At 49.3% G+C, this 18,082-nt stretch overlaps 3 protein-coding genes across 3 annotated transcripts; 1 reads left to right on the forward strand and 2 right to left on the reverse strand.

The window, feature by feature from the left end:
- Nucleotides 1–2,613: 2,613 nt before the first annotated feature.
- Nucleotides 2,614–4,093, forward strand: EMWEY_00007590 (hypothetical protein, conserved; the record flags this gene model as incomplete). Its single annotated transcript, XM_013478497.1, has 3 exons — nucleotides 2,614–3,177; nucleotides 3,308–3,393; nucleotides 4,039–4,093. The coding sequence occupies 3 exons, from the start codon at nucleotides 2,614–2,616 to the stop codon at nucleotides 4,091–4,093; spliced, it is 705 nt and encodes a 234-aa protein (XP_013333951.1).
- A 253-nt stretch (nucleotides 4,094–4,346) lies between these two features.
- On the reverse strand, nucleotides 4,347–5,741 carry EMWEY_00007600 (hypothetical protein, conserved; the record flags this gene model as incomplete). Its single annotated transcript, XM_013478498.1, has 5 exons — nucleotides 4,347–4,481; nucleotides 4,639–4,744; nucleotides 4,894–5,137; nucleotides 5,240–5,382; nucleotides 5,536–5,741. The coding sequence occupies 5 exons, from the start codon at nucleotides 5,739–5,741 to the stop codon at nucleotides 4,347–4,349; spliced, it is 834 nt and encodes a 277-aa protein (XP_013333952.1).
- Nucleotides 5,742–11,729: 5,988 nt separating this feature from the next.
- On the reverse strand, nucleotides 11,730–17,208 carry EMWEY_00007610 (DNA repair protein rad54, putative; the record flags this gene model as incomplete). Its single annotated transcript, XM_013478499.1, has 14 exons — nucleotides 11,730–12,113; nucleotides 12,297–12,541; nucleotides 12,845–12,930; nucleotides 13,311–13,378; nucleotides 13,721–13,864; nucleotides 13,970–14,132; nucleotides 14,435–14,517; nucleotides 14,779–14,914; nucleotides 15,113–15,177; nucleotides 15,301–15,434; nucleotides 15,664–15,904; nucleotides 16,218–16,416; nucleotides 16,549–16,728; nucleotides 16,922–17,208. The coding sequence occupies 14 exons, from the start codon at nucleotides 17,206–17,208 to the stop codon at nucleotides 11,730–11,732; spliced, it is 2,415 nt and encodes an 804-aa protein (XP_013333953.1).
- Nucleotides 17,209–18,082: the final 874 nt, after the last annotated feature.

Below are 18,082 nucleotides of genomic sequence, written 5' to 3' on the forward strand. Positions count from 1 at the left end.
TAACGAGTGCCTGCCTGTCCTTTGGAGCAAGCACCCAGTTTAGATGAGTGTTTCCACACTGAGCTAAAACGACATTGCCAAGCTCTATTAACCAAGGAAAGGTTGATAGACTACATGAATATTATCTTCACTGTAGTGTGAAGGTGATGTCGTGAAGTTTCTCGATTCCTCCCTGTGAACACTGCCGGGCCCAGCCCAACCGTACCAGGGTGAGTGTTGTGCACAGGCAATACAGTGTGGCTCTGGTGTGATCTCTAGTAGCTCAGTGACCATAACGAGAATGACTGTCACATTAGAAACTAAGAAAGTGAATTAATAGTGCTAAATGTTCTAAGAATCGAGTACCGTAGGTGGAGCCATAGGTTAGTAGGATTACCCGCGCGTCTTGAAACACGCCTCCACCGAAGCAACTAGATACAAAGCCTGGATTTTCTTCTCGAGTAAGTCAAGTCTGATTGTTGCGAGTACAGGTACACTGACGTGCCAGCAGGCTGTTGGAGACCCTTTCATTTTCTCCCCCGGTCACAGGTTGGCGTCGGTGCATAGGATTGTTGACACTGTGGCAGAACGGTGTAACGCGTGAGCTTTTATCTGCAATGAGGGAAGCCTTTATTTCTTTGTCAGGTTCGTCTTGTGTCGTTCCTGTTGGGGAGACTTCGCCGACCAACTGCCGTTGGTCACTCACAGTGTAACATGCTGAGCCTCAAGTTGCTACGGGCCTTTCTAGTCGTGTAGTGGCTGCCCCCTGCGCACCAAGTACGCGTTTATCAATTCTCTACAATGTGAGATCGTGCTTCAAACAGGGCGTAGGTATGCTTGTATGTGGGGTTGATCTGCAGGGTTCTACGTTTGCGTGAGTCCTAGAACTTCTTATAGGAGGGTCGAGAGCTCCAATTGAAGCAGAAAACATACGACAATAGTTCATCAAAGCAAAGCGGTATCGTCTCCAGTTTGCAGGCGTTCAAAGACTTGAGGGTTCTGCTGTCACTAGCTTGCCTGTTATTATTGATCAATTACCTTGCCTGAAGTTGCCTGCTTCTATGCAGTATGTATTCATTTGCTATCCACTTTGGGGTATATCGTGATGGAACTTGTAGTTTACATCTGCGTCCCGTGACGAACGTGATCTTGCAAATTGCAAATTGGACCCTCGATCTTTTCCGAGATTACTGCAAGATGAACTAGACAAAATGGAAAAATTGGGAGTCCTTGGAATGCACCTGACATACCTTGGCAGTCTCCAAGCGTACTCAGCACAGCGGCTAAAGCCCCTGGGTATGTGGGAGAGGAGGGAGCTTACAATGAGTTGCAGCGCACCTTGGTGCGTTTCAGGGTGCAGTGCAGAACCGTATACAAGCACAAGCAAGCTTTCTCCGCTGTATCTAGAAGCACCGTACAAAGCTGTTCAGGATTTTTGCTTGCGTACAACTTGTCTACTAGATCCGGGTGAGTGTTCATGTGACCACTTCTGGAAAGCTTACGGGAACTTCCTATACTATGTAGCTTTGGGAACTCCTACCAGAAGTTATCCGACCCTACTACGTCTCGTGTAGTCTTTGGATAAGATCAAGGGATTCCGTTGCACGAAGTATGATGTGGGGAGACCACGCACACGCACCCGCAAACGTACACAATTAACCTGTTGCTGGTTAAGTCCCTACTTGACCCCCAGTTTCCATCTTGTATCTAGGCTACAGCGTACGTGCTAGTCCGAAACAGCAGTGCTCGAACGTGTTCCGGACCCCGTTGCACGAAAGAAAATTTCCCTAGGCGTGCATCCGCATACCCCGTATATGCATATATTAACGCTGTACTAAAGAACTTTCTGGATCCAGGAAGCCAAGTCAAGCACAAACAGATGCATGCATATACTCATACAAACACCAGCCTACGTCGATGTTGCGACGAAGCAACAGGCGGAACGGAAAGCTTTCCGGCTATTTCTGACATGTCATATCAGCAGCAAAGCTGCTACTACAAATGATATGTAGGAAAGCTTCTGTCTCAAAATAATCCCAACAATCCACGCTCATATGGTGCATGCATCCAGCGCATTCCACATCCACTGCATGAAGCCAGGGCTCTGATGAAGGAGTCACATGACTATGCCTAAGACTTCGATGAGAACACATAAAAAGAAAAACCACCTATTATATCCAGAAACTTCTAGATAAGAGAACTCAACACACTTACCAAGTGACTTGCCCAGCTATCTGCAGCAGCATATCCTGGCCCCCAGCACAGCCGAAGGTGCCTTGATAATGTTTGACGACGCCACTTGATGGAAGGCTAACCCTCTAAGGCTGCTCTTTCATGCTTGTTCATCTGTAGTTTCTTTTGGCTTTTTCTCCGAGTGCCACGCGAACTAAAGTGCCCGCCGATAGGTATTGCTCCCACTTTTCCACCACTCGTCAATTCGGCGTTGAACCTCTTTCTGATGCCATTGCAGGGAAAGAGGGTAACCAAGCATATGGATGCAGGTGAAGAAGATACTGCAACCTTTCACTGGAGAATCAGCACTAGACAGATTGGCCGTTTGCAGCCTAGTGTGGGCAGGGGGCGTGTTTGGCGGCTGCTCAAAGAGTTCAGCCGGTGAGGCGAGCCTTCGCGGGAATGCATCAGCGCGGGTGCCAGACTGGTGCATCAGTGGCAAGGCGGCCTCCAATTCGTACGAAAAGAGCACTCAACGTTGCGGTGAGGGACGCAAATTCCAACGATGGCTATAAGGGGAATCAGCGGGGCGTGAAGCGTACATATGCTGACGATGAAGCAGCATGGGAGGCGTCTTTATGGGGATGCAGTGTGAAAACCCCGAGTAATGAAGATGGAATCCAGAAGGTGCTGAAAAGCAGTGAACCAGCACCTCAGGAGAGTCCTTGTAGGGATCCACTTCAGAGTGCCGGACGAACTGTGGGTCAGCAACTCGGCAGCAAGTTGTTCATATCGGGGAGTTCCTTTTGTGAAGCCTACCGTAACACAGAGTTAGATGGAGCTGAGGAGGCAGAGATTCGTGCGGAAATTCTGGATGGCGTCCGCCAGCTACTTCGAGATGAATCGGAAGTTGACTGCCTCGTTCGGCTGTGCACTCTCTTAAAAGAAAAGAATGTTGCACTTATGGAACGTGCAATCCACCGCAGGGGAGTCTCGGAGTGTGCAGAACTGCTCGAAGAAACCTTGGTAAACGGCGAACTGCAAATTCTTGTGAAAGCATCCTGACACATGAACGACGGCAAATAGTGCAGATAGCACGCAGGTGCGACTCTCTAATCGCGCATGTTTTGTATTTCCTCTGTTTTTCATGCCTCAGAAACTTGAAGCCAGTGGTGGGATGCTGACAAACGACGGAAGGCGTCGCACGCCAGGTGGTGTTTTCTTGCGCTTGCTGCAGGATAGGTAAGGCTAAGGGGCACGGGAGACATTCACCGGATTACTTCATGAGCATGTGCCTCATAGAGTGACACCCAGGGCATTCTAGCTCTAGTTTCTCCCCGTAATTTCGTGGTTCGACACTGGAGCGAACATTGTGTGTGGAACTTGCAGAATTCCTCGAGAAGACAAGCGGTTCATATGGGATGAACAAAACAGAGAGCAGAGGAGGATTAAGCGTCAGCGACTCCGCAGACGGAGGACTACAACTGAAACGGAAATGTGGCCGCACATATCCAACAGGGATGCAGGCGTGCAATCTACACCAACTAAGGGTGAAGCCGTGCCAGTGTGCGAAGAGCGAGAGCCTGGGGAACTCGATTATTCAGAGGTTCATGCTTTTGATTAGCATGTAAAGTAGAAAACCAAACGTGTGCTACCAAGCTGCAAAGAGCACCATTGAGAGCCCTCCATCCCCGATGCTGGCGTTGAATTTTTCTAGAGGCCCCACTGTCGAAGGCGAGGGTACTTCCCAGAGATCGTTGACGGGGTGAAAGAATTTAAACAGTGTAGCTTATTACGCAAAGGAGGCATGAGGCATCCCAATGTAGTGTGCCAATGGCCCGGCACAACTTGCTGGACGGGTTTTAGTTGGTATGGTGCTCGGTTTAGGGCGGCGGCAGACAAGGCGTACTTGGGTGTGTCTTGTTTCCTCATGCCATGCTAGAGCACCGCATGTTTCTGGACCATAGGCGGTGCAAGTGAGTGTAACTGACTTAGCAGTTGCAAGTTTACGTGCAAGAGTGAATGTGACCAGTGAACGGGGATGACGCGAAGCTAAACCTTCAGTCGCGTTAGTTTGGCCGAATTTGGGCAGCGCGGTGGGCGACAAATCCCATCATTTGGTGGCGCCTCGCCCTTGTTGGCTTTATGTCTTGCTGGGACCTTGGAATATGAAAATTTCACACCTGTGCAAAGGCTTAGTCTGAGTGCCCCATGGTCTCTCTCGACGCTGCCTTCCTCTGGTACAAGAGTTCTTTTGTCAAGTGGGTGAGCGACTTTACCAACAGCAAAGCACCAAGGAACATGACTGGGTACTCAGCCGCCCCAATCACCTGCGCGGGCCAGAACAGCCAAACAAAACAGAACAACGCTAACCCGCTTGCGCCAGATCGTGTGCTCGTAAAGAGGGCAGCCACATAGTCCGCGTTCGGTGGCCTTAAATTCCACTGCATTGTTGCCATAACTGTTTGTATACTCCGGTTTGCTCACCGACAACTTCTTCCCTGGGAGGCCAGACTGTGCGAATGCTAATGCAGCAGAGAGGGCCAGCGTCATATTTAAGATTGCTCCTGCTACTGAAAGCTCTGCCTCGAACCTGACATATAGGCAGTTACACCTATATATTCAGGTGCCTGCCGCGAGCAGCCAACAAATTATTAGTGGTGGGGTGTTATTGTTGGGAGGGGCACTGCCGCCAGGGAAGAGGCGACAGGCGATAGCTCAGCGGTTTCTTACACGGCCTACCGGAGTGCTCGGCTCTTGATACTCTTTGCAATGCGGAACTTCGCGTTTCCAATTAGGGTGAAGAGTAGGCACGCTCCCATCCCGAAGGACATTTGTGTGATGAAGCCATTGGACGCTACCCTTGGAACAAGGACCCTTCCTGTATAGATGCTGAATGCGCTCATTGCCGACGCACAGATCCCGCAGCCAAATTCACAAACTGCGAGAAGAAGGATGCATACCGACTCGCGGCCGTTAGCTGTACCTGCAACCCGCAATATATTAAACAGCTGAGGCAGTAATGCCCCTAGAAAACTCTAGAACACCAATTCGCGGCAACTAGTAGGGAAGTGTTGGACGCGCTCACATTGTTTTGCCCTGGCCGCAGAGCTAAGCCTCCACAGCAAGCAGATGGGCGGGGCGACGAAAAAGAGGTGGAACTCCCAAGCAAAGAGTAGAAGGGAAACACGCTGAAGCCGGTGCGGCATCCAGGGGTATCCCAGGCCGGGTCTGTAAATACGTGAACACCCTACACAAGTTTACCGGTTCATTGCATCAGTGAACGGAGCAGTGAACATTCCGGCTTCCGTTCTTATGTTCTTCCCTATGAAAAGCGTAGTGACCAGGTGCAGACGGAGGATTCACTCTGAGGGAGGAACGCACTTTATACAGAAGGATGCTACGACCAGACCAAGAACGAGACCCGCTGCCAAGTTAAATAACAACAAATACTGAGCATTTCGGATGCACTTCCTCCTTTGGGCTGCCTCCTTCCACGGAGACCTGCTGTCAGGTTGAAGGGCTTCGGAAGCTGCTCTGCCATCCTCAAGCAGGCGAGCGTCCGCGTCTACATCCTGCATATTGCTCATGACAATTCCACACAGCGCCCTTCTCCTCAGGTGCTCACCTTGTAGGAGCTTCGTTCAACGGGAAGACAGCTGTTTTCAGGCTTCCTGCGTATAGTGCGTATACTGAGTTGACGCAGCCCACATCCAGGTCCTCCAGACTAATGGGCAGTACAGCACACTGTAGCCTTTAATCAGTGAAAAAGCAAAAACCATTTGCATGCTGTTATGGTAGCGTCCAAGAGCTCCCTAAACGCCCGCCTCCACTAGCAGCCGCCGGCTTGACGAAAAGCAATGCCCCCACAACCTCTTATTTCAACTGTCGCGCACAAGCTAGTGATTTCTTTCATAGACAACAAAATCTTTTAAAATGAGGCCGATCAGAGTAAAGATGAGTTCCTGGTCAGCGCGTAAGCCTGGACGGAGTCGAATTCAATGACGAGTTTGGAGGCATTAGGAGAATCAAATGACAATACGATACTGGAGCTCTGAAATTTGCATGTTTCAGCAAAGGTGAACATAAAAAGTTAATTGAAGGCAGTGAGCTCGCTAAGAAGTTCCAAGTGACACAATCGGAGCGCTCAACCACTACCAGCTGACGGGTCCTAGCACCACTGCGCAACGGCGCCATGCGAATCTGGCAAATCTTCCTCCCGGTCACCCAAATAAGAAGCGTAGGGCTTCTTGACTTACTTTTCTAGTTGGACTATTGTTGTAAATAAAAAAAGGCATACTCAGTCATATTTGCATTGTCTGTTGTATGAAACGGTGGGCGCGAAGTGACTTTCTTTGTGTGCGCTGCCGTCTTGCGTAGAAGGGAGAACAGCTGTACCAAAGGAAGGTTTTCTCCATCAATATTCACAGTGTGCATAGTCCATGCAACACTGAATTTCCACAGAGATTCGTAGTTGAGCGAACTGTGGCTAAGGCACAGCAGTTATAGGATCCAGTGGTCCGCATCAGCAGCCTAGCGGCGTACTGTCTTGTTGTTCGTTGAATGCAGACGTCGCACTGCTCTTTTTCCTGCAGACAGGGCGTTCTACTGAAATGAACTCAACAAATTTCAGCATTTGACTTGAATTGGCTGAATCAGTAGGTTTAAGTTGAATCTATAGCTTATTTATTACGTGGTACGGAAACCGATTTAATTGGACCTGGTATCAGTCAATTCACGGACAAGCATTCTACTTCAAAACTAATAGGATCCCCTCCTAAATACGTAGGATGTGAAGAATGAGGTCTATTCACTGGAACCCATCATTTGCTAGCATATAAAAATCCTTTATTCTCGGTATTCAAAACCGCCATCTCTTCGACCATAGACCGAAAAGGTGAGAAGTCCAGTACTTGGATTTTTCCTTACCTGGTTCCCCAATTATGCATCCCTCCAGACTAGCTCTGGCAGACACCGAATCGTTGGGACACTCCCATCTCCAATGCTCGTGTGTAGCGAGCTGTGCCATCCACAACTTTTACGTAGGACGAACATATTGACTAAGGGCTAAAGGCTGCTAAATCACTGTCTACAGGCAGTGATCCTCAGAAAAAAAGATCCTCGGGGAAGGGCAGTTAGAACGCATACAACTCCAAGTTTTCCCCGACTACTAAATTATGCCTATTAAGATCTATCTGCCCTTTCAGGTCGTCGCATGACCTTAGAGCACGTGCTTTGGGCGGAGCTGTAGTAAACCCTACGGTTATTCTGTTATTGTCTGCTTCTGTATGTACGCTAAGGATTTCCAATTCGATTTTGTTGTTTATATTGTACTATGGACTTTAGAAAGTACGTAGGCAACAACATTTTAGTGTCTCGCCCGAAGTGTGTAACAACATACCTGCCGAATGAACTAGCCATGCAGGTTGCCCACTCAAGGTCGCGAGAGGGCCTTATATAGGAGACACAATGAATGAGTAGAGCCCAAATATACCGGTTAAACGCCCTCAGAAACCAGCTTAGCTCCGGTCCGGTTCACAGCCTTCGTGAGCATTTGCGTTGCTGGGAAGAGGCTGCACTCTGCAGGTGCTGCAAGGCAACCCAGCCAGAAAGCACCTGTAGAGAACTGTTTAACAAATAAGTGAACCTAATTGGCTAAGCTGTGCATGCATGGAGAGTTATTTTGCACCGTTTCTGACAGCAAGACTTTATGGCAACCCGTCGCAGTTCCCGCTCCAGGCACATGGACTCACATGGGTTGCTGTGTCGGCCCGAACCGGCACAGCTGCCCAAGTACGCCTGAAGGTGGGAAGGGAAATCACCTGCTCCTAAGGAATTGGTGTGGCAATTAATTGGAATCGGCTGCAGCTCTCGAGTGTCGCTGAACCGATAAAATTTGTACCAGTGTACACTGCTGTTGGCTTGCACACAAGTAAGCATATACCAACCAGATTCTGAGTGGCCATTTTACTCTGCCGGAAGAGAAGGCCCAGCTAAGGTGGGATGCACGGTTAGTAACGGTTTGTATAGATAGCAAATACTCCCCACAATCATCTGCTTCCAAACAATGGAGGAGGATTGTAGCTTCTGTACACGGTAATAGTACGAAATGTGATGCATACACATGAAATTCAGCAACACGGCAGCGAAGATGCTTGCAACAACTGCACGTCTACCTACCTGTGCTTCAAGACACTCCTACCCGGGCTAGGGAATAGGATCCTTGAGGCGAAGTGATACTTACGCATGTGAGTCGTATCAAAGCAAGATTCCAGTTAAGTAGAATAACAAAATGGTGGCGACTCCCATATGATGGAGTGGAAATCCTGAGTTGTGTCATTGCGACCAGATGAGTGATCGATCGAGCGTGTCGAAGCTTGGTTGGTCAACCAACGCGTTTAGACTGATAACGATATGGTGAACTCTTATCATAAATCCTAATAGCTTAAAACTTTACATTTTCCGGACTATTAATATTTGCGTTTTCCTCGAAACATAGGGAGCGGACGAGTACTGTGGGATCCCAAATCTCAACCGCTTCACCCGTGCAGTTCTGTCTTCTACGTCGTGGAGCGGCCTTCGACAAAAATGTGCTCGAAGTTCTGTGAGGGAGTCTATTTCTTTGCATGGTTGTATGTCGTCACAGCAGCTAATCTCACGGTTCACGGCAATGCGGCAAACACAGAGCTGACGTTCACGGAGTCTGCTCCACTACTCGGGGGAAGCCAGGAAGTGGAAGATTACTCCATGAGGAACCTCTGGGAGACTTACTCCACGGTAGGAGCTGCGGATGTTCCTATACGTATACTTCGATCTTCTGCATCTCCCTATTCTGACGGCACTCGCTCGTTCTCTTCGAGCATTAAGAACAGACAACGGCGAGAAACCCCAGGGAAGGATCATGCAAGCTTACAAAGACCTCCTGAAGCTGCTTCACGGTCCGTGATAGTCTCGGAAACTTACGTCGTTGGACACGTGCCAGAGACTCAGCTCAAGCCTCCTGACAAGAGTTTTTGGGTTCAGAAACTAATGATTTTGAGCCTGCTTGTTGGTTGGATCTTCGTGGGTCACCGTGCAGCAGCAGATGGCCTAGGTCGTCATTTCTTGACTATTTGGACCGCAACTCTCCTGCTGTCTGTTCTACGAAAAACGGCAGAGCACTCCAGTCAGAGTGTGAGTGGTCCAAGACAATCGGTCAAGAACACGTCTATCTTGTCTATCTTGCGCAAAGTCTTCGCCAACTTATTAGCGGCATTTCTTTTGCTTACATTCGCAGTCCTGTTTGGACCGCTTATCTTGTTTATTACAGGGGTTTTGCTATCTTTTATGCTCGCTGCTGTTATTGGCATTGCCCTATCTCTATCGTTACAGGCGCCATTTATCTAAAACTCTGTGTCATCTGTCAAGGGCTACGCTTCCTAGTCCCGAACTGCATTGCCGTTGCATCGTGGATTCTCTCGACATGTGTGCAAATGGTAAACCTTGGTTGAAACCTTGGCATGCCTGCATTGAGAGGTGTCTTGTAGGGCCGTGTACGGAAGTTGTGCTAGTTTCTGTCTCTGCGTGGCGTTGGCTTGTTTTCCATTCTGCTGCCACCCGAACATGAGAATGGAGATGGAGCAGCAAGTGATGGATGGGGTGCTTATGTTAAGAAAGCTCATCAGTTCGCCTTAATGCAAATATGTATGAAGTGTCGCCCCAGCCAGAGGAATGCGATTCGGGACCTATTCATGAAATCCTTTGCATTCGAGCTATTCCATAGAACGCTTTCCAAATGAACAGATTCACCGCACAGTTCTGGTCTGCAATTGGCGGTAGTTGTGCGCTGAAGTTGATACTGCGATTTTTAATATCTTTTAGCTCAACTATCTCTGGAGGAACGCCTAGCCTTATTTGGCTAGGAAGCCACTCTTTACTTACCGGGGTCCAGGACCCTGTACACTGATAGGCTGATAGTGACGCAAAAGCGGCACAAGCTGCGTATTTATTTGCAGTGCACTTGAATGCCAATAAGGCTTTTTGTGGAGATCTAGGCCCTCTAGTTTCTGGGGATCAGTTCAGTACCGGTACTTGCCAGCTGCTTCCGGCTACACAATTACCCAGTTAGGCGGCGATGTTGAGAAGTCTGATTTCGCGCAGAATAAATACAAGGTCTGGAAAAATCTGGGAATATGATGCCAACGGGCGTCGGCAGCTCGTGTAACCACGCATGCTGCCAGGAAAAACGCTAGCTGTTGCGGTGGGTGTCGTCCACAGATTGTGCTACAGTTAATGATTCTGATGCGAGTCTTCTCCGTTGATCCAAGGGTTGTTCTGGATATTTGCACTGCCTTAATATCCAATCCAGCCACACAATATACGGTGAACAAAGCCTGTGATGCTCGCCAACTAAGCTTCTGCTTACAGGCTTCATTGTCTTGGATATCCTAGAGACACGTTTGCTCCCGAGCCTCTCCAGGCTAAGCATCAATAGCATCTGCACACGGACCCTGGCGAAATATCTCTCAGCCTCCCCAACTATATTGTACTTCTAAACAGCTCTGTGCTTCAAGCAGCGTGCACAGCCATGGCGAGGCACACCAAGCTTCCAGTATGTCTGCAATACGTACAGCCCAATGAGGAAACCCTGCCTGGATGCAACTTAACGACCTGTATTCTACGCCGGCAGAGGGAAAGGCAACCAAGTGAACATTTTGGTGATTATGCCACACTACGCTAGCCAGTTTGATGCCACCACCCTACTCTTCCGGTCATCGTGTAGTGGCAGAACTGACTCTTTAGTGTTACGAGAAGTGCACAAAGGTACAGCTGACGCGCACCTGGAGCATTCGATATTCATGATCTGTAGCGTAATTCACCACTAGGCTACCACGCTAGACACAGTGCGTTACATTTTGCCAGTCTTGAATAGTCTTTTTTGAGAGGATGGCGGGGAGTTGGCATGTCATTACATAGACAATAGACATAGACGCTTCCCTTAGAAAAGCTATTCGTAAGGATGCATAAATCGAAGCAGGTAAGCATGCACTTCTGATCGGGTCTTGTGCTGCTGCGTTGTCACGTCTCTAGTGAATCTACTACCAGCTGTTCCTACGCTGCCAGCTGCACGCCAACGGTTTGTCAAACAAGGCAGCTGACATAAGCTAAAACTGATTGCCGACCGTTACGCAGCACTTCAGAGCCGCATGTTTCGTGACACCCACGACCTGCGCAACGGCTTCATCTGTTCACCACAAATGTGTGTTGCATACCACGCTTCCTCACCTATTTAAGAATTACCCATGCAGGGGCGGAAGAGCGCCTGCACTTAGCTGGCACATCCACCAACATGCGAACAATTTTAGTATTTGCCTTTTGTTAGTATGATTTTTGCTGGTGTTCTGTGGCCTACTCTGTAAGGGCTCATGGCTCGTAAACCAGGCACCCTGAAGAGGTCACTGTTGCACAAACTGCATTACGGCCCCTCCACACAATGCCGATGCAAAGCCATCTCCACACTCTAGACTGACGGGAGACGTTGCTGTCGGTGTTCAAAAAAAGCTAGACGCAGGTACGTGCAGAATTACACAGAAACATTCTTAATCAGAACCACTGTCGCTTGCCTCTTCCATAACTGCATCTGAATCCTCAGTATGTGTGTCATCTTCGCTCGTCGTAGTGCCTTCGCCAGAGCTAGAAAGTCCTGACACGCCTCCATCATGACGGAAGGGCTGCCCTGCAGGGCTTGCTGCAGCGGTTGTCAATGCTTCACTAGTGACAGTCTGCCTCCCATCCGACGTAAGTTCTGGAACGTTATAGTCGATAGGCTTCGCCACTAGATCATTCGCAGAACAATCAGACGTCGGTAGGCCTGAGGCACACTTTAGGTGGGCAGATACTGCTGAAATTTGCTCAGACCCAACTGCGCTGGACCCAGGTTCGTTCTTTTGCTTCTTCAGCAAGGACACTTCAGCAGCATTTGCCTGAGAAAGCCGCAGCCATCTAATGCAGGCTTCTGCAGATTATTATGCTGTGATGAACCTTGAAATGCTATTGGGGCTATGCGATACAACCCTGGGTGCGCTGCGATACGCAGCAACCGAGTTACATGTTTAAACAACATAAATTTGCTGTTCAGCAGTGTTGGTGCAATGCCAGACCCCCACCGTGCTGAGACGCAAGTGTTCTTCTCTCTCTTTGTTAAATTCAACTCTGCAAGACATTGCGAATGAAACTGGCTGAAAATGTTCAGCTGCCCCCTTCAGATCGTCGGTACCGTTATCGTCCGCTAAAACCCCCCGTCCAAGCAACGTCTGTTCTGGAGCATTCTCCTGGTCTGCTTCAATTGCCTTGAGCAGCATTGCGTCTGGGACTGTTTTCAAATCCGAGTGATGTGCCCAGGTGAGAAGATCTGCACAGAGGAACCGCAAAGGTGCAGTTTCACTCGTCTATAGGATCGATTAAACCTTTTCCAACAGTACATTTCTTCCGGGCTCCGCTAAACAGAAGTAAATCAAATGCCTTCTGTAGCGATATCCAGTAGACAGGTCAAATCGCCAAGCATTCCCAGAAATTCGACAGCTTTACGGGATGCATTGCATTTACTTCCTTCGAGTGGAGCTAGCATGCACTCAGACCAACATAAATGTGTTCTTTCCAACTGCCTACCGGAACAAGGCACTCGTGGATAAAACATTCTGCAGGTCTCTCTTACCGTCTTCTTCAAACCCATCTGGTAGCTGTGGGACCATTCCCAGAAGTTTGCCGTCCTCAGTTTCTGCAGATGGCACTCCACAAGGCCTTCAGAAACTTGCAAATTTCTAAAGAAAACCGGCCTGTGCAAATAGCAACAGGCTCATGTTGCTTGCACTACCCTTGAGGATTACCTTCTACTTCTCCAGCGGACAGGCCAATGCCTCAGCCGCGTACGCTTGCGGTGTGCCTTCAACGGAACAGCAGTGGCAGCGAATGGGTGTGCTAAGTGCAACCTCACGTTTGCAACGCTGGCAGTGGAGCATGTCGTGCGTGTCAGATCGCGTTGCACGGAGCTGAAATAAGTCTTTTACTATGTCTGTCGAAAGCCTGCACGCCAGTGGAATGACAACGCTGATCAGTTGCCTGCGAAATGGAGTTGCTGAAGGAACGGCTGTGACATTCATGCGATTCGCCCGATTGCTTACGAATCCTTTATTTGGTTTTCCCCTTCGCTGACAAGCATGGCACTAAGACCGTCCTTGCATATTTGCCTCTGAAAAGGTGACAACAATCCAAACGGCACAGCAGATGCGATTTCCGCCGCAAGTTGCAAACGTTGAGTACTATTCCTCCATCCAAGGGAGGCTGCGCTCACTAATTCAGCTGACCTGGTATATTTTCTCCTCAATGGTCCCCGTGCTAAACAGTCGGTATATATAGCACGTCTTCTTCTGGCCATCTCTCCAAACGCGAGCCAAAGCCTTGTAACACAACCATGTAGGGTATCTGATGGCTGGTGTTCACTCTGTGTATCCACGCAAGTGTAACAAGCTAGCAAGGGGCGAGCGTGGGAGGGTTAAGTGGATTGCCGTTTACCCGGATAGTGCATCCGCACCTGTTTGTCATTTGCCGGGTTCCAGTCTGGGTCGAAGAGAACAAGGCGATTTGCACCCACTAGATTCACACCACACCCTCCAGCCTTGCTGCTAAGTAGGAACGCGAAGCTGGTTGCGGCCGAGCCACTGGGTTCGTTGAATTTCTGCGTACATACGGTCCACGTGCAAATGAAGAAAGTGTTCCGAAAGTCATATAAAATACAGAGCGGAGGCGTTACACAGCAGACAGCACCACATATGTGGCTTACGGTAATAAGATCGTGGCGCTTCTTGATAGATGTCGTGCCATCCAGGCGAACGCAAGGATAACCAGAATCCTTGCAAAGCCGCTCAAACAAATCAAGGGTCTGCGTGTAGTTGCTGATGAGTACAACCTTGTCACTTGTGTTCACGCGGATGGCATGCAATAATCTGATGGAAACAAACCGCGCAGAACTACATATCGTCCAGCTCACCAATCCCAACAACCGAGAAACGGTGGCCATGCATACTTGCACCATACCGTATTGATGGGAGCGAAGAACACAGACACACACAAGAACTTTAGACTGGTAAGGTGTTCTTGGTTATGGGTCTGCACACCACCGGCAACAGCATGCATGGGATGTGGTCGGCGCTTCTTATATACACCCGAGAGTTGATGCTGCTGCAATGCGGATGGAGAAGTGGCAAATGGAGTAACTCGCCTTGCAAGCAGCAGCATCTTCCCGGACATATCAGGCCGGATTGAGCGGACGCGGGCCTTTGTGCCTTCTATGTCTAGATCTTCAAAAAGTCTCGCGCATTTCTCGAATCCCTTGAAGGGACGGCAAAACAGCAGTGCAAGAACAGTTGTCAAGGAAGTCATATGCATACCGGCTACCGAAGTTAATCTCATCACCTCTGGAATATGGAGGCTGATGATGAATTTATTCCAGAGAACTGAACTGCGCGCCGGTCACGTTCGGGTCGGTGCACAAGCATGAAACGCCAGAGAACATTATTCAAATGAAAAGTTTCAGCAACACGTCCGCTACGAGCACCGCAATGCAGCGCTGGATCTGTTTCATTCACCCACCGTAAGAAGGAGCGACTGGTTTTTAATAAGTGTTGGATGATTACAAAGCTTCATGAGCCCCTGTATTGATGACAGGACCTTCCCAGTAACACCAGAAGAACCACCGCTGCCATCCGTGTCCAACAGCTTTCTGCAGCTAAGTATCAGGTCACAAACACCATTAGAGAGCTACACTATTCTCCAACAAATCAATGTTGAAAAAGGGATGAATCAGAATGGAGCGCAGCCTAAGCCGTGTCGCAGCACCGCAAACTGCAGAATGTAGTTCATGATTTCTTGCCATGAATTGCTAGAGTTGCAGCTTGTAGAGCTGCCGATATCCAGCGGAACCTACCATTTAGACCTAAGAAATTCTTGATAAAAGGCGACTTGCAGCGGCGTGAGGTTGCAAAACAAATTCTGTTGAGTGGACCCACACACACGCCAGCACCCATGCATCTGTACTTCAGGAAGCTTACATGCCTTTTCGTCGCGCTACGCGTCCATATTCATGCGTAACACATTATTGGGAGACCAACTCACGATGATAACCTTGGGGGGCAGTACTTTTGCAAGAAGAGCATTGGTTCGTCGAAGAATGAAAAGGTTCGTAATAGAGGAGAGTTCCGTTAATCTTTCAGCAGCCAGTTCCTGTTCGGCATCCGTCGCTCCAGGCTCTCTTCCAACAAGAATAGGGGATGCGTACCGTCTACGAAATGTATGTGCATCTCCTAGATAAACGCATCCCCCCACCCAACCCCCCAACCCCCCGCAACACACAATGTTCGTTTATTTTCCGCTGCTTCTTGCATGCAGCCAGGGGAGATTTTATCTTCAGTCTTAACTGGGAATCTACAAGCTAGAAATGTTGCTTCGCAGGGTTCTGAGCAATTCCAGAGCTCTTACCGAGAACATTGGGGTTGCAGAGGGACACTAGGGAGAAAAATTCGTCTAAGTCATTTTGTATAGGAGTGCCACTAAGGAGGAGCCGGCGTTTGGCAGGAAGCTGACTAATAGCGACGGATGTCTTCGTTTTGTCGTTTTTCAGCCGGTGAGCTTCGTCGCAAATGATAAGATCAATCGGAACGGACGCAACACGATGTGCATGGGCTCTGAATGTTTCGTAGCTTGCAATGAGCACGCGAGACTGCATGTAAACACGCAACGCAGCTTCCGCACTCGGCCTCAACCATGGCATTCTGAGATTCAGTAACGCCATATAAGCCACGTTAGTAGCACCGAAGAAGTATACCGACGGGGCTCGCGGGCACTAGGAAAGAACCAAACTATCTCTTGAGAGTTTGGCTGCATCGTGTGGTGCATTGGCAGCTCACAACCTAGACCTCGAGTTGGACGCTGTCGGAACGTGAAACTGAAGGTTCAACTAAAATAGTGTAGCTTTTACCGGCGATTGGCATACTGAGTACGATGATGTGCGTGCGACTGCAGAATTCACGTACCTGGCGATCATATTTAAAGCCTTCAAATTTCGAAACGACTTTGTCCTTGCAGCTGTCCGCTACAGCAGTACACGGGCAACGTCCCTGCAGCCACTTTTGCAGTTCCGCGGCCCAATTGTTGACCAGAGAGGCGGGACAAACCACCACTGCTCTCCTTGCAGCTGTGGCAAATAACGCAGCAGATGCACTCGTCGTCCATCTAAGGTGGCAATGAACAGATCGCACTTCCTACAACTCAGCTCGTCGCATAGTCCTTTTCGTGCAGGCACTCCGCTGCATCCAGGAATATATTGAGCACACATTGATGTACCTACATCATGCACCTGCCGACTTGCCTGGAACTACGTCAATTCCCTGCTCTAGGAGAGTCCAGAGGATTGTGATACTCTGCAAAGTCTTTCCCAAACCCATATCATCTGCAAGAATGCAGCCGTAGCCGTCGAAATCCTTGAGACCCATTAGGCATTCAAATACAAAGCGCACACCCTCCCTCTGATGCTCGCGTAGCCACCTGAGTCCGGCATATGGTGAACAGCAGCCCACAGTTGCAGTACGTCGTTTACGGGAGAAACTACTCAAGCGCCTCACATAATGCGTTATACATGTGGAAAACCAATCGCATTGTATACTTCGACTGCAACTAGTTGTTACGGCAGTGCCAGGAGCGCCTCAGAGACGACCGTCTGTGAGACCAGCTGGCATACCTCGTAAGCATGGGGTCTACTTCTACCTTATGTTCGCCTGGTTCCTTGGGTTCATAAAGAATGAGGGGCTTTCCGGCGGGAACATCAGGGGAGGAGGGAGCAGAAAGAGGCGGAGGACTTTTGAATTGCTTGGTGTTGGTTAGGAAACATGCAGAACGTTTCATGCGGATCCCCAGCGTCTTTCGAAGGGACTCCTCGCTGCATCCTGCAAGCCAGCATACGCCCTTTTCTTCGAAGCGCAACGATGTGCCTGATGAGGCATGCCCTTCGTTAGGAGGGGTATCCATTTACGGCAAATTTCTGGGAATTCACATGCTGTTCCTGTGAAGAGTCTTTCTCCACAGATTAGGATGGGGAACATGCAAAACGTCAGAGCTTGCCTGGAAGATGGCCCTTCAAGGGGCTTTTGAAAGGCTTGAATAAAATAGAAGACCCAGCGTCAACTGTCAGGAGGGGCATCAATGGAGCTCTAACGAGGCACACTGCGCTGGCATCAGGCCCCCGGTTGCAAGCAGCATCCCCCTCCCTAAGAGCAAGCCACACAGCAACACTGTAGAATCCATAATCGCTGTACCACTTTGCTTAGACGGTATTCATGGGGGGAATAATAAAGTGCACTCACGGAGGCTTGGGGTTGAGGACACGCCGCATCGTGCGAGTGTCTTTCGCTGTTGCCGGATAGGTAGATCGGGTTGCAGCTAGAGCGTTCTGCCACGAAAGATGAACCTTCAGGAGGCACGTTCAGCCCAAGTCGAATTTCTAAACGTCTCCCCTGGCTTCAGCAGGTTGAAATGTACAGATCTCAGCAGACTCCATTTGGAGGTCTTCCAAAAAGAGCACGAGGTGAAAGGGAGACCCTAGAACACCCCAAAGGTGACCGAACTCTTAGAGGGACGCCAGATACTGGGTAAAACACTAAATGAACATAAGTCTGGAGCATTTCTCCGGTTCACAGCGTCTGATGTAACCCGGCTGTGGTGCCTAGCCGGTAAACAGCGTTTCGACAAAATAGATGCATGCCCTTAGCCTCTCCGCTCATCTACCCTACGCCAAAAATCAATAATGGGAACGCCCTCCCTTGTGTGCAGGAAAATTGCTGATGTTATAAGTTAGGATAGCACGGCTGCCAGTACTAGTTTCCCCCCCCCCCCCCCGCGGGGG

Source organism: Eimeria maxima, genomic scaffold (genome assembly GCF_000499605.1).
Source record: "Eimeria maxima Weybridge genomic scaffold, Emw_scaff46, whole genome shotgun sequence".
Classification (NCBI taxonomy): domain Eukaryota; phylum Apicomplexa; class Conoidasida; order Eucoccidiorida; family Eimeriidae; genus Eimeria; species Eimeria maxima.